The following is a 16,250-nucleotide window of genomic DNA, read 5'->3' as shown; positions in this document are numbered from 1 at the left end:
GGCTAGCAAGATTCCAGCTAAACATTTGCATGGGATGGATTAAGATAAACATAAAATAGTTATATAACTTTTTAATTTCAAACATTATAACATGTAGGGCATCATTCTGTAGAGTTAAAGCAGTCTCACCCTGATCGGGAGTCTATCCTTACAGACATGTGCCGAGGCCGCTGAGGACAAGTGTAGACATTGCGATCGTCGACTGGCACCAGGTCGATGTCATGGAACACGAAGCACTCATAGTCGTACAGTGCTGTAGACTCCATGAATCCAACGTTTAGGAGCTTAGCACGATTAAAATTCTGACTATCGCCCTAGAAAAAAAAAACGTAGGCAAACAATGTGGAAGCGGCATTTCTTTCACTGAATGAAGCACGTAGTTGAAGTAATTACGAGTAAATGGTCCTTGTTCTATGGGCGAGTGGTGGGAACCATACAAAGTATACTCAATTATTTCGTTTCTAGCTTATTTTTGCAAGAAAAAAAGGCCTGTGGTGAAGTATTCATGCGGTACTCCAGTACTTGTTATCGCGGAAACAAAGATGCCGGTAAATGCCAATGTACACCGATGCCCCACAAAAAAATCTAAACTCAAATCACATGCAACATATTGACATAATAATACTTTAGTGGTATTGTACCTGCAGAGTCAAAGCTGCAAGAACTTCTCCCCACATGGATATGACTAATTTTGAAATTGCATTTGAGCCCCAAGAATCAAATAAACATAAGTTTTATTGCACATATCTTTTAGAAGTGGTAGCCGCAGTAAACATGGGTATACGACTGAAGTACTTTGTTGCAACTGAGGAACACAAGGATGTGCAGACAAAGAAGTCACGTAGTTGTTCGATCACACTACTGACGTGAATAAAAGATGCTGCTGTTATAAAACATGTGGCTGCAACGTGTGCAATGTGCAAACGTTTGACTATCTTGAGAATACAGTCTACGTCCATGACTACAATAGCGAAAATATCCCTTTTTATTGCAATTTTCTTCTCAGCTAAAAAGTTGAAAAGGTCGTTTTTGTTTTGTTCCAGTAACAATCATAGGGACAATCGCGGCGTGTTCGCGCCGTCGCTACCACCATGGTGCCCCGGTATCAACGGTGGACCGTTAGGAGAATGTCAGAGACGGGAGAGACGCGCAGTGCTACAAGGACGACGAAACCATTTCCTATGTATACTAGATTGTGGCGCGAATTCGTGAAAAGGGGACAGAACAAAGAAGATAGTGAAGCGCCAAACTACCAGCTGTTGAATGACAGCCTCATGGAACATACATCGAACCACCCACTTGCCCAAGAAGAAGTTGTTTTGGACGATTAAGCCATTGCCCACGCACCCTCGCGCTCCGCTGAATCGGCTCTGCAGCGGATCCGGCGCAGCGTTCTATCTCCCACTGCTGGCATGAATATTGTACGCACAAGCACTGGCGTTCCTGTTGTATGCTATAGCCTTTTGCGTACAGTACTGCACAGTACTACTACAGTACAGCACTGCAAGCTAGAAATGCTCAGTTTTACTTCCCTCGGATCTCGGGATCCATTGAGGTGCGTCGCCTGCAGTTCGTCGGTGGTGGTGCTCGTCGTTACGGCAGCGTTGTGAGGCTACTAAAGGCTGCCAATGCGCTGTTAATAATGCGCAGCAGAAGTTGCCTTGCGTGATTTAAAATATGAATTCGGGGGTTCTGCACGCCAAAACCACGACATGAATGGAGGCGCGCGGTAGCGGGGGACTCGAGAATAATTTTGACCACCTGGGTTTCTTCATCGTCGTCATCATCATCATCATCAGCCTATATTTATGTCCACTGCAGGGCGAACGTCCCTCCCCGAGATCTCCAATTACCGCTGTATTGCGCTAGCTGATTCCAACTTGCGCCTGCAAATTTCCGAACTTCATCACCTCACCTAGATTTCTGCCGTCCTCGACTGCGCTTCCCATCTCTAGGTATCCATTCCGTAACTCTATTGGTCTGCCGGTTATCCGTCCTACGCATTACATGGCCTGCCCAGCTCCATTTTTTTCTCCTAATGTCAATTAGAATATCAGCAATCCCCATTTGCTATCTGATCCGGACCGCACTCTTCCTGTCTCTTAACGTTAGGCCTAGCATTTTTCGTTCCATTGCGCTTTGTGCGTTCCATAACTAGTTCTCGAGTTTCTTTGTTAACCTCCAACTTTCTGCCCCATATGTTAGCACCGGTAGAATGCAATGATTGTACACTTCTCTTTTCAACGACGGTGGTAATTTCCAAGTCAGGATTGGGCAATGTGTGCCATATGCACTCCATCTCAATTTTATTCTTCTGTGAATTTCTTTCTCATGAGATAAACGTACTCCTTTACAGACTCTAGAGGCTGACTAACGATCCTGAATTCTTGATCCCTTGCCAGGCTATATTGAACATTAGCTTTGTTTTCTGCCTATTAATCTTCAGACCCAATGTTACACTTTATCGGTTAAGGTCCTGAATCATTTGTTGTAATTCTTCCTCATTGTTGCTGAATAGGACAATGTCATCTGCAAACCGAAAGTTGCTGAGGTATTCGCCGTTGATCCTCACTCCTAAGCCTTCCGAGTCTAAGAGCTTGAATACTTCTTCGAAGCATGCAGTGGAGATATTGTGTCTCCTTGCCTGAATTCTTTCTTGATAGGCAACTTTCTGCTTTTCTTGTGAAGAACCAAGGTAGCTGTGGAATATTTGTAGATATTTGCTGAGATATTCAGGTATGCCTCCTGTACTCCTTGATTACGCAATGTATCTATGACTGCTCGTATCTCAACCAAATCAAATGCATTTGCATAATCTATGAAAGCCACATAGAGAGGTTGATTGTACTCCCCAGTTTAGTCGATTACTTGATTGATTACATAGAATACATAGAATAACATAGATTGATTACATCGTAGAATATCCCTTCCTGAAGCCAGCCTGTTCTCTTGGTTGACTGAAGGGAAGTGTTGCCCTGATTCTATTGGAAATTATCTTGGTGAATATTTTTTACAGTACTGAAAGCAAGCTAAAGGGTCTATCATTTTCCATTTTTTAACGTCTACATTCTTATGGATTAGTATAATGCTAGCGTTCTTCTAGCTTTCTGTAACACTTGAAGTCGTGAGGCATTGCGTATAAAAAACCGCAAGTCTTTCAAGCATGATATCTCCCCCATCTTTCATTAAGTCGACTGTCATTCCATCTTCTCCAGCAGCTTTTCCTCGGGTCATGTCTTGCAAGTCCCTTCTAACTTCATCGCTAGTTATAGAAGGATCTTCTGTATCCTGTTCATCACTATTTCGAATGAAAGTAGCTTGGCTGCTCTGGGCACTGTACAGGTCAGTATCGAATTCTTCCGCTGTTTTTACTATATCATCGAAATTGCTGATGGCATTATCCTGCTTATCTTCCTATGCATACATCTTGCCATGGCCTATGCGATGTTTTCTTCGCACTAATTTCATTCTGCGTCCATATTTGACAGCTTCCTTAATTTTTCCCCCGTTGTAATTTCGAATGTCCCTCACTTTCCTTTTGTTGATTATCCTAATTTTTGAGTGGCATGCTGCGAGAACTCACCCTGACACAAAACGAAATTCTGCAATGAATACTTCGCGCAAGATCAAACTAAATGCGGAGGACGCTATGATTCTTTATTTGTGTTCCCCGCAAACATTTTTTTCCCGTGTTGTGCAAGCGGATTACGCTTGCGACATTGGCCGGGATTGGGAAGCTAAACTTACCTGCTCAATGACAAAGACACCATAGTCAATCTGCTGTCTCGCCAGCACCCGATGAATGTTGTATACAAATATTTTGAGGTGTTCTGCCCGGTTTCGATATGGTATGAGGATAGCCAACTTGTGCCGGGATGTGCATTCCTTGGGTCGGAAGTGGCCGCCAACCATTACGTCAGGGAATTCGCCTTCTACAGCTTCTAAGGATGGCACATCCATCTTCGTGGGTATGTAACCAACTGAAATATTCAATAGAAAATAAACATGATGCGATGTCGACGTGAACGTATAATATTAAAGAAAAGGAGAAGTTTATTACATCGCCATATCACGCGAGCGCAGAAGTATAGGGGCTGCTTGCCGGAAGCATCTTAATTCGTGATAAATTTTATGCAGGTACAAATAGAATTCAGTCCCCCAAGATGACGCTTTGTGGACTTACATAAAGCTTCCCCTATTGCAAAAACCAGCGTCTTCCAGTGCCTTCCAGTGTGAAACCAGCGCTTTTTTTTACACTGGATCGCACTGGGGACGCTAGCGCACGCTGGGAGTCACTGGGACACTGGTGAGATTGCTGCATAAGAGCTGGCTCACGCTGGACGAGACGCTGGTTTCACAGCTATGACGCTGGGTGTGCGCTGTACACTGGTGTGCGCTGTACACGCGCTGGTTGTCGCTGGAGTTCACTGGCTCGTACTGGAAACGGCGCTGGTTTCGTTTGTGCCGCGCCGGAATATAGGCGCTGTCGAATATTAAATGCTTGATACAATTTTATGGGAAGGTCCTGACTATAAAACAGTCTCCTGTCCTAAATTGCACAATAATTTGGGGTCGTAAATGACTGTTTTGTGTCGGTGGAGTTGCAGCTTGGAATAAAGGTGCGTGAGCTGCCCATGCATATATATGCGGCCAAGATTATCACTTTTGTTTTGTGCATTTCCCTTTTGACTGTGTGGATAGCTGCATTGGTGAACGAACTTACGCAAACGAAAATAACGCTTCGTTTTCTAGCAGTTTGTACGCAACCGAAGACTGCGAGTTGTCGCAGTGTTGTGCAGTTGACGCGAACCCAGCAGCCGTTCAGACGCGTTCGAACGGACCTCATGAAGCCTGCCGCTGATTGATATCATCGCACCAGCACAAAGCTGAGGTTATTGGTGCACTTCCACTTTCCCTAGTGTACTAAAAATAATAGTTAAAAGGTCCTGAGGCTCAAATACAAACATTTTCACATTCATAAGATACCCGCGCCGAAATCGTTCACTTCCACCGAAGGTTAGGCCTACCGTACCCTCTGAGTCCGTCTAGACTCTATCGGCCCGTCTGGGCTCAGGAATCAACATGTCTAACGAGGATAAATGACTCTGTATTTCAGATTTCCCATCGGTGTTCTTAAACAGACCATTCTTTCGTGTCTACAGTGTCAGCACAAGCGATGAGCGCCGACTATGACGCGTTGTAAACATGCGTATGTGCTATCGCCGAAGGCTGCGAACCGCACTAACCGACCGCTCCTCTGACGGATATATGTGACTACACAGACGTGTCGATTGAAGTGCATTGTCAAACTAAGGAAATGTTGCATTTCCCTTGCGCGAAGAACACGAAACGGCTGTCAAACTCGGTAACTGCCCGTACAGCGTTCCGGGTCGGCCATTCATTTAAGACTTTTTTTTCCGAGTTAATATACCAAAAGCAAAAGCAAATTAGTGTTTCAGCACTTCCAGGCATACTATTGAATATGGACAACAACTTTTACTTTCTGATAGAGGCGCAAGGTTTAGTTGCGGGGCAATAGCGCATCTACCATGTCTGTGCGAGACGTTTGTGCAAAATTGAAACTGCGTATGCGTATTGACATGGCAAATTACGCGTCGTACCTAAAGAATGTTTACGATGGACTTGATGTTCAACCGGACTGGTACCCCATTTTGGTGAGGTGCTTAGCCTTACTACCCTTTTAAAGCGGAACAGCGCTTCTTCTGTTTTTCTGTGTGTGACTCATTGTACCCACCTTTCTATGACTATGCAAAATTAGTGAATGTTTTATTGGATGACATGTTAATGTATTAAATACCATGAAAAAAAAAATGCCGTGGCGTAGTTGTACGGTACAGGATTCAGGATCTGTAGGTCACAGGATCGAATCCTAGAGGGTTTATTTTTGTTTTTATTACATTACAACGCTCTCTTTTCCTTTTTGTATTTGAAAAAATATATACGGTAGCCAATCTCCACGTATTTCTCGCTGTAGAGCTGCATTTCACAACAGTACCCCGCGCCCAGCGCGTCCCAGTATGCCGCGCCTCATCAGCGTCCCAGCATCCAGCTAGCGACAGTGGGCCCATAATCAGGCATCGCACTGGGCACTGGATACTTGGTTTTGTAATAGGGTCACTATTTATTTTTATTTATTTTTATTTATATAGAGGGTCATGACAGAGAGGACAATACAGTTACGTAAATCTAATATGGACAATGTCAATGTACATAAAGTTGCTTAACACTTGTCAATTCACAGTGAAATAAGATATTCACTTAAAGGCTGTTCAGCACACTTCTGACATTTATCAAAATACGTACAGTGAACCTCAAGTCATACGTTTCACTTGGCACTTCAAAACTAAATTGATAACTCCCGTAAATACGCCTCAGCAGCATTTTAAATGTCGGCGACATCTTTTAGGATACCACTAGCGTTTGGCAATTGGTTCTACATTTCTATGGCATCCGGGAAAATGAGTATCGAAATGTATCACTGTTAGTTTGGTACGGTTTTATGACGTAGTCGTGGTTAGTTCGCCAGTTTATTTTGCCTGGAGCGTGTAGATATTTGAGCTTATCAATCCTAAGTTGATCCAGCATTATTTGATAAAGTACCTTCAGCCTATATTTCTTTCTATGTACCTCAAGAAGATCCAAGTTGCAACACTGTAACATCATCGTGACCGATTCCTTCCTTCGGTACGTCGAACAAATAAAACGCGCCGCCAGTCTCATGTATCCGTTCCAACTTCCTCTTTAGCGTCACTTGATAGGGACTCCAAACTACGGCTGAATATTTTAGTATCGTCCTAATGAAGGTGGTGTATGCAATAAGTTTTACATTACGCGATGCATGTTGCAGTTTTTTTCTCAAAAATATAACTTTTGATAGGCAGTCATGCGGACGTTATCTATATGTTGGTTCCATGTCAAATTTCGTGTTATTGTTACCCCCAGTTACTTGAACTGGTGCGCATTCTCCAACAAGGGTCCTCCAATGCTATAAGAAAACGAATATATAGTTTTGTTTTTGCTGATGTGTCTATATGTAGATTTGGGATAATTTATTTCCATTTTCCATTTCCTACATCAATCATCTAAATTTCGGAAACATTTCTTAATTTTAAGCTGGTCATCTACTTGTCAGCAATTGTGGTGTAAATTAAGCAGTCGTCTGCAAAGAGCTTAACCTGAACACCCTCTTCTACCACGCTACTCATGTGATTGATATTGTTATGAGCCAGTTGTCCGGCAGACAAAAAATGTGATGAAGCGTAGAGCCGACAAGAGGAGGAAGAAGTGAAACTGTGGTCCACCATCTTTCTTGTTGCTGTCCAACTGTTGGTCTCCTTGTACATAGTGTACATAAACCCCCTTTTCTGTAAATCTCCCCGTAACATCTTGGTGGAGTGGCGGGGTACATCACGACTACATCACGGAACTTCGCAGCGGAAATCTCGTGGGCCCTTCGACCATGTCGCCGGAGAGGCCCACTGCTTCGGCTACTACAGCACCGATTGTCTTGACCCAACTCCGGGAGCCTGGCACCTTCTCGGGCTCTGACAACATGGACGTCGAAGACTGGCTAATAGAATATGAACGCGCCAGCAAGAACAACCAGTGGGACCCAACTATAATGCTGGCTAACATCATTTATTACCTAAAGGGAACGGCCCGTGTTTCGTACGGAACACACGAGGAGGAATTGACCAGTGGGGACACCTGCAAGCAAAAACTGCAGGAACTCTTTGGGAAGCCAGTTGGCCGCCAGCGAGCCGCCAAGAAGAACTTTCGTGCCGGGCCCAAACATCGACTGAACCGTACGTTGTGTACATTCAAGATGTATTGGTACTCTGCCGGCGGGTCGTCGGGCATTCTGTCGGCGGGCATTAAAAAAAACTGTGAACTCAACTTTGAACACTTTGTATGTCTAGCTAAAGTAATACAGTATGCAGATAAGCTCCCTAAGATCTCAGGGTTTGACTCTTGCAAGGAGATTGATTAGTTGATGGGCTAATCGCACGTACATCTAGCATACCACTGCCTGGAAGTCTTATGGACCAGGTAATCGAAGCAGAACGGCTACGTCGACGCACTAAGGCTATTTGGCCTGTCTCATCAATATTGCAGGTTGTGTTCCGGCGTTTGCTAGGACGTTCATAGAATTACATGGCATGGAGAGTGCCCGCGCCTCCCTGCTTCCATCTGAGTTGTTTTAACAGGTCGCATACGCAAGTTCTGTAGGAAAACCCGATAAAAATGGCCACACCACGTGTTTTTTCCTGTCTAAGTGCATTACAGTTTCTACGACATTTAAATGTTTTTTTAAATTTATTTTTCATGGCAAATAAGGCTAACTTATTGAATCGGTAATATTTATATGTTTTCCCGAAGTGCTAACAGCCCTATTGTCTCGTGTTTTACATCGCTTTTGTTTTAGTCTTTCTTTGCTAAATCTTTTCTTATCCCCAATACTTCAATATCTCAGTTCTTTAACAACGCCTGCGCAGTACTTTCTTTGTTTACAGTTTTTTTCCCTTTATCACCCATTTTGGCTTCAGACGCTTCGTAATGGCATTGCTCGGTTACAGATGAGCTTTCAAAAAAGTCTCGCCCTTTTCGTAGCTTTGGGAATGCTCCCCAGGGGCCACATTCACGTAGCTTTTCTTTCGTAAGCTCGCTTTGCCATTGGCTGGCCGCCGTCGCTAATGATATGTCTGGCATCCGGATTGACTAAAATTCTTTCTTACGAAAAATCCTAGCGTAAGACGTTTTTGTGAATTCGGGCCCAGAAGACTACAAAAGTGTCCTGATAGTAAAGTCTGAAAACTTCGCTGAGTGTCACAGCTCGTAAAGAGTTTCTTGAAATGTTACCGTCATGGCTCACACAATAACAACTAATAGTAGAAAGAACACAAGAATGAGTAAAGTTAATGTCGAGATTTCAATATGAACTTTTTAAACCAGTCAAATGTGTGTTGCACTGATGGAAAAATGATGCGAGGAAAGATCCGTATGCCCTAATAGTGACCGTGTATTCCTGACGTATACAAGTCTACAAGTCTACCTGAGTGAATCAAAACTTCATAATCAAACTGGGAGAAAAGCACGGCAGAAAACATGCAGGCCACCAACTACCAAGTTTAGCAAATGAGGTACTTGCAAGTCGTTATCGAATACATTCAAGCTCACCCAGATTTGGGGGTATAGGGGGGCATAACTTCCACGCTGAAAGATTACCCATAGTGCTGTCGCTCAGTACGTCTGCTGGAACTCCGGTAATTCCATGGTTTTGATTCGGTGTCAGGGTGCTAGTTTGCCGTTTTGCAGCGGCCTCGGGTATTTTGTCGACAACGGGGAAACTTCGAAGCATAGTCTGCAGCAAAGACGTTTATAGGTATAAGGATTATAGGGTAGAATTCTTCCTACTGTACGCTTGCTGTAAGGAGTACTTACTTTTAAACCTGCTTCTGTGAGTCCCTTCACGTCGAAGCAGACATCCATGAGTATGTATAGCAGCACACAGCCTGTGGCTACCTTAAAGAAAATGCTGCGGACCATCGCTCCTAACGCGGCTAAAATCCCGGCACCTTGAAAACTGTGGTTTTGTGCAGCCACAACCGGAACCTTCACTGGTATTTGAAGTCGTGGCCACCTAACAGAGGGCAGTCGTCGCAGTTTCCCAAAGTGAATCAGGGAATTATAGCATACGGTAATTTGGTCATTTCTCTCCTTACGTCTGCAAAAAAAAGGAAGGCGTGAGAAAGCCATTTTTTTTTGTTTAGGCATCCTAATGTAGCGTAAATTCGTTTTAATAAATTTTAGCTTGAGAATATTTACCAAAACAATATCTTTCACAAGTTCAAAAGTACATCGAATTGATTAAAAGTGCCGAGAAACACTTTTTGAACATAATAAAACGTTGCCTATCTGCGTACGAGGCTCCTGTGAATATTTGAGCCAAATATTATTGCCCTGCACGCAGCACAAAATTTATAGTCTTGTGTCAGGAACACCGAAAAATCGCTTGCGCGTTCCTTCGCAATTGTCGTCAGCAGCAACGTCTCGAGTAGGAACAAGCCGGCCCTACAAGTACTGGTGCGAGGGACATATTGTGATCCACCCGACTGTAGAATGAAAGTATGCAAAGAAAACAACAAAGAAAACCTGTATGAGTTTCCTTTGTAGTGTCGTGTTACAATTGTTGATGTCGGACGAGGCGGCACACCCGTACTCCAGACGTCCCTCGCTTTTTAGCCCTCACACCTACCTTTCGGTGGTTGTGCAGCTTCCTGATACTGGATTTATGAACATGCTAACCTCCCTGGCATTAGCGTCCAATCCCTCATATCGCGCTGCATCGAACTTCTGCCGATGTGCACGGCCTCAAATTGGCTTGATTATACAGGGCCGAAACACCGCAGCGTCAGCGTCTAGGACAGTGTCTCTTCTAACCTAGGTACACGGCTCATGCAAACACCGTGATGTCCCGTGGGAAAGAGTCCCGAGATGTGTAATCATTTACCCATGTCCGTTAAATGCAAAGTTTCTTTATTTTCATTCAAGAATTCATTAAAAGATTATTTATTGAATTTTGATGTTGCTGCTTGTTAAATTGGACTAGATTTGTGTGCTTATATACAGTAGTTATTTCTGAATTTCTTCGTTTTTTGCGTTCGTGCATTTGGATGTTTTCTATTCCTTTATTCTTACTGTTATTTCTTACTTGATATATTTTTCCATTGGTTCGCACTGCTGCAAATCCTTGTATTATTTATTTGTAATCTTCACCGAGGGTCCCGTTGCAGTCTTGCACATTGGGAGCCTGGTCTGTATATTTTATATGCTGGTAACTAACATACGGTGTAATAGTAATAATAATAATAATAATAATAATAATAATAATAATAATAATAATAATAATAATAATAATAATAATAATAATAATAAACTGATTTGAAACCTGTAACAACGTCAAGTCCAAGCGTCAAGCATGATGCTTGAAGCTTGCCGCCCGAGGGCCGATTATTTACGTACCCGAAGCTCTTCAACATGGAACATCGACTCTTCACGAATACAGGTGCGCCTCATCGGTTTACAAAACATTCATTTGATGAAGCAACCGCATCCATGATGCAGTAACGGGATTCTTGTGCAGCGTCACTGTACGTTTTGTGTCGGCAAACACGTAGCATCTCGTTTAGAAGCTTCCGAGTGGGTTGACGCGACAGCATAGGAGCCTAGAATTCACAATTGATGCTATCATGATACCTGTGGTGTCAAGCATGGCAAGTTTGATACTTTTGTTCAATAATAAATCGAAGGATCACCTCAATTTCAGAGAATATTTATCACAAATTGCAAGAGTAAAAGCCAGGTCATCGGCGGTGTTTTCATGAGGAGGAAGGAGACGTTGACTACAGTACACGTACACACGCATGTAAGCTTCAGGGACCCGACACTGTCCTTTGAAGCTTCAATTTCCTCCGCGTTAGGGCGCTGTCATTGTGTTCATTTTATGATACTCCACAGACGCATTTCATGTTGCGAAATTGCGGTGTAAATTACCGCTTTACAGAGGTATGCTTTTCAGTAAAGTCACGAGATCGATGGCATTGACAATTGATGAATGCTCGCGTCTAAAACCTGCAAGTAGATCAAGGTAAATACTATACTATTGAGAATACCATTCGTAAAGTATGACGACCGTTGCTCCTAATAGCTTTCTCACGTAGTTTGCCAAAGTGTATGGTTGACATTCTCTCATTTCTAGCGAAAGCTTCGATGTCTTTAACACTGTTGCCAGCCGGCTAAGTTTATAATGTTCAAGGACAGTGCCGTCGTGCTACGGACTATTAAAATAATTTATCAGGTTCTCCTCGTGCTTCGGTATCAAGGTTGCGTGAAGCATCATATTTTGAACCGTTGGATCCCAGTGAAAACAAAAGTCTGCAATGCGCGCAGAAGCTTCGCGTTAGTGTGACGGCATTCTAGGAGCGCTTGTGTCAGCGGAACTAAAGTGGCGAATCTCCCGGTAGATTTAAAACTAGCATGCCCGAAAGTCCCTGCTCCTTCTCACCGAAGATTGCCCAAATAAATGCGTCGTGGCGTCTCAGAACGCGGTGTTGTCAGCCCTGTTCTTTTCAAACTTGCACTTCTAGGGATTTTTGAACGATACCGCGATCGACAGCATTGGCGCCTAGGATCGAAGTGCTACGCACTCGGAATCAGACGCAAGACTAAAAAAAGGCAGCAACACAAGCACATTTGGCTATTTTCTATGCGTCGGCACCTGGCGCCGACTCCAAACACACTCCTTTCCCAGCCCACAAATATACGCACACTTTTACCCTGACTTGACAGACCCACACTGCTCATTATGTGGTTCCATAGCCTCCCTAAATCATATTCTCTGGGACTGCAGAGAAGATCCCCCCCCCCCTCCCCCTACAAGATCTCCTGGCCGCTCCCTTGCCTGAAGCGTGGGAAGCGATACTTATGAACCCGAACCTGGAGGTTCAACTTCAGGCCATCAAAGGAGCCGAGGAGGTGGCTGTGAGGCATCACCTAGTAGCCACCCATCACTAAGCCAAATTAGCAAAATAAAGTTGTTTCCTCCTTCTCCTCCTATGCGTCGGCATATTAATTTTGAGAGGAAAATGGGCCTTAGTCGCTGTCCTGCGAAAAACAACTACTTGGTATCGCGTGTGCATCAAGTGCCAGTTGACTTCTTAAATTATAGTCTCATTGATTTCTTGCCGTTACTTTCAATATATATCTTTTCCTGACCTTTCGCGATGCTTGTCTTAGGAATAAGCTCATCTGTATTGTATTCCGTTCGATATTCATCGCCGAAAAAAGCGGATTATTGGTGCTTTGGCCTCAACAATTTTACGGAGCGTTTGCATTTAAAAAGCACTGGAGTACGGTAGCCTATCAGTCGCAAACAAGTGGCTTACGAACACTTCATCATGACCTTGGCAGACTTGTCCACGTAGAGCTGAAAAACTGGTACGAAATTTTTTATTCTGTAACATTTGCATATGACACGGCACTGCAGGAAACAACGAGAACGACACCATTCGGTCACATCCACGCAGCGCGAAGTGACGACAATGCTTGATGCCATGCTAAGGTATATGTAAACTGGCGGCAAAGCTTCCATAGATGCTAACATGTCAAGAAAATTGCGGCTCGTTGCAACCGTCAGCATCAGCGTAGCGGGGGGACAACTAACAGCCAGCAAAAAAATAAAAAATAATAAAAAAGTGACGTCACAACCGGAGATAGTAGCGACGTCAAGATCTTGTGCTGCTTGGCGCGAATCTTTGAATTTCTTTAGCATCCGGTATTTCCACCCCTACGCCAGCAGCTGTTTTTCTTTTGAGGCTGAAGCGAGCTTGGGACTCGCCTCAGCAGAAGCGCCAGCGTGTGATTAAACTATAGGACTGGCGTGTGTCGTAATGTGACCATAATTAGGCTGTCATTGGTGGCAATTGCTCCAGTAGGTTCCTTAGGAAGGGGAGCGAATAGGGTGGAAATAAATGACAGTGCCACAGAGGTTTCAAAAGCAACTTCACTTTTATTTGTCTACAATAATGCAGCCAATATAACTGACCAAACAAAACATGTTTCAGTGGACGAAAAGTACTACGGTCAGCACATAGTCGTAATGTATAGCAACATATGCGAAATCTTTCCACAGAATCGTTCGCAATTCCGTGCGACACCATGTATTCCTATCCAACAGTTATCAGACTAGACAACATTTCCCCACATCATCATTTAGAAAACATTTGACTTACTAATTTTGCTGCCCATCAGGCTCTCGAATGCCTATTTTACGGAGAATGAACGAGCACAGCACGACCTTTCTTTGTGGAGCGTTCGACATTTATCATCCCGACGAGACACAGTGCATCGGATGCCGCAGCGAGAACTTGCAAGATTACAAAAAACCTGCACTCACACCTTTCGCCAATGAATGTCGTGCACTAGGTCACGCAAAATTTGAAGTGAAGCGCACGCCACACTTTGAACAAACACGCAAGGTAATAAAAAGAAACGCTTGAAACAGCGAAGCTGGGCGATCGTAGCCTAGCATTTTCCGGGAGTGCGCGCGAACTTTTCATCTTATTACTCATGATGATGATAATTTATTTTCGCGCGTCTCGGACTTACGGCCGTCACTGCGCCTTGCATAGCGCAGCTTGCGACACCGATACTGCGTTGCAATGCCGACACCGCGTTCCACCGCGTTGCAATGCCGACAACGCGTTCCAGCAGACCCGCTCCGTGAATGCGTCTCTCTCGCTCTCACAGCACGCAAAACCTCTTCTTCACCTCTCAGAGCACGAGCGTGGGAACGAGCCAGCTGTGGACGAAGACGACGACGCTCGAACGCAGTGAGATGGTTCGCATAAATGCACGTTCTGCAAGCGTGGCTGCATAGCCTACAATAAAGAAAGCAAAAAAGGCTGCATAGCCTAGTGGTTACGACGCTCGCCTTGAGACCGTGGGTACGGGGGTTGGAATCCCGCCTCCGCAAGAAAGTTTGTAATTTTACTTCTTTGATAGTTTCTTGATACGAACCACAAATTATGGCTTGCTTAAACAGCTCCGCTGTTAAAAAACTGATGCAACCTTCGCTTTCAAGTGAGCAACGCCATTCTGTGCTGCTTTAATTGCACAGTCTTGCGAAGTCTTGCGCCAGAATCACTGGTTGGTAGGGGTCACCAAGAACGAGCAAAGTTTTGAAATAGACAAAATTATAGGTTTTGGCACGCTTTTCGTTCCAAGCTTCGCGACCTATTTAGATTGACCTTGGCCATGCTACGCCAACATTACAGCGATTAATGGCCGAGTGCTCCCAGGAAGCAAGACAGCTCTTGCCGGTCATATTAGGTTGACCGCAATACCGTGACGCCATCAATGTCACTTATATTACAGTGTACTAGTATTCTAGTACACTGTACTTATATGTAGCAGCCATAGAGTTTCACACTATAAAACCTAGAGGGAAATGTGGCGCTGCTGCGCTGTGGTATGCAAGGGAATGCCGGTATATTGTGGATTCGGATTGGCATCGTTCTTGGAGAGCCCGAACGCCTTGAAGACGCGCCTGGCTAGCACCGGTCCGTCTGTCACAATGATTCATTTCCTGCTAAAACAAGACGTAAAAAACTGCTTTAGCTTTATTATTACACAAAAACATGTTTCGTTTAAGTTTGAGGACTTACTATTGGGTGCACAATTATATGAAACGTAAAAAGTATCAGCTTGCCGCTAAAGTTGGAGGGCAGACGACAAGATTCTCGCTCGCTTTGGAACAACTTGTCTTCTGTTCTTACTTTTCTTCGCTTGATGCTGCATTGTAGGTGAGTAAACTTTACTGAGAGATGTAATATGGATGCATGAAAGCCTTTTATGTAGATTTTTATTTTAAGAACACGTTATTTGTGTAGCCATATCCACGTTTTAGACGAGGCCTCGTACAACACCAGCCAACACAAGCCTCGCAGACACATATCCCGTCATTCCCATGAGGGCACGGCAGCCCTTTAAGAAACTCGCATAGACGGTGACGCCAGTTTACCCTCTAGGTGTTATAGTGAGAAACTCTATGGTAGCAGCAGCAGCATCGGCGTCGCATCAGAATAACGTAGGCATTAGCGTCTACACGAGGCAGGTGCAGCTTGCACGCGCCATCACGGGCTAGCGTTCCGAGACAGATAAAAAAATGCTACACGAAGAGCTCCGTGTCGGTTTGTTCTTTCCTTCGGAAGGCCGAGACTTTACCGGTCTACGTGGTCGATCGTCACCACAGTTTGGTGACCCGCATGTGATACTGCCTACAGTACTGGGACCAACATCCCTCGGCAGAGGCCGAATCGCAATTTCAAGTCTCTGGTATCCGCTCTCAAGCCTCAAACTTTCATTACGCCGTTTCAGCGCTCTCACCCGCCCCCATTGACGAAGTAGCATATTTGTTGAACGCCCCACTGTCTACCGCCACCTATGACGATCTCAAGGCAGCCCTGCTACAGCGCACAGCAGCTTCACAGTGTTCTCGCATCCAGCAGCTTCTGTCCGCTGAAGAACTCGGTGACCGACGCCCTAGTCAACTTCCCCACCGAATATGGCAGCTTCTCGCAGACAACGCAATATCCATCGACGACACGCTTTTGCGCGAATTGTTTTTGCAACGACTTGCGGCTAACGTGCAGATGGTCCTAGTAATAGCT

General features: G+C 44.4%; 1 protein-coding gene across 1 annotated transcript in view; it reads right to left on the bottom strand.

The window, feature by feature from the left end:
- The window catches only part of LOC119446134 (beta-1,4-N-acetylgalactosaminyltransferase bre-4), a 49,292-nt gene that overhangs the window by 13,741 nt on the left and 19,301 nt on the right, over nt 1-16,250 (bottom strand). The window contains exons 2-5 of the mRNA XM_037710487.2: nt 9,463-9,745; nt 9,199-9,382; nt 3,748-3,980; nt 130-314 (exon numbers count right to left, since the gene is read on the bottom strand). Coding sequence (XP_037566415.1) covers nt 130-314; nt 3,748-3,980; nt 9,199-9,382; nt 9,463-9,567 — 707 coding nt within the window. The 5' untranslated portion in view covers nt 9,568-9,745. The remainder of the gene's footprint in view (nt 1-129; nt 315-3,747; nt 3,981-9,198; nt 9,383-9,462; nt 9,746-16,250) is intronic.

This window comes from Dermacentor silvarum, chromosome 3, assembly GCF_013339745.2.
Source record: "Dermacentor silvarum isolate Dsil-2018 chromosome 3, BIME_Dsil_1.4, whole genome shotgun sequence".
Classification (NCBI taxonomy): Eukaryota; Metazoa; Arthropoda; class Arachnida; order Ixodida; family Ixodidae; genus Dermacentor; species Dermacentor silvarum.
This window is presented reverse-complemented; position numbering and strand designations above follow the sequence as displayed.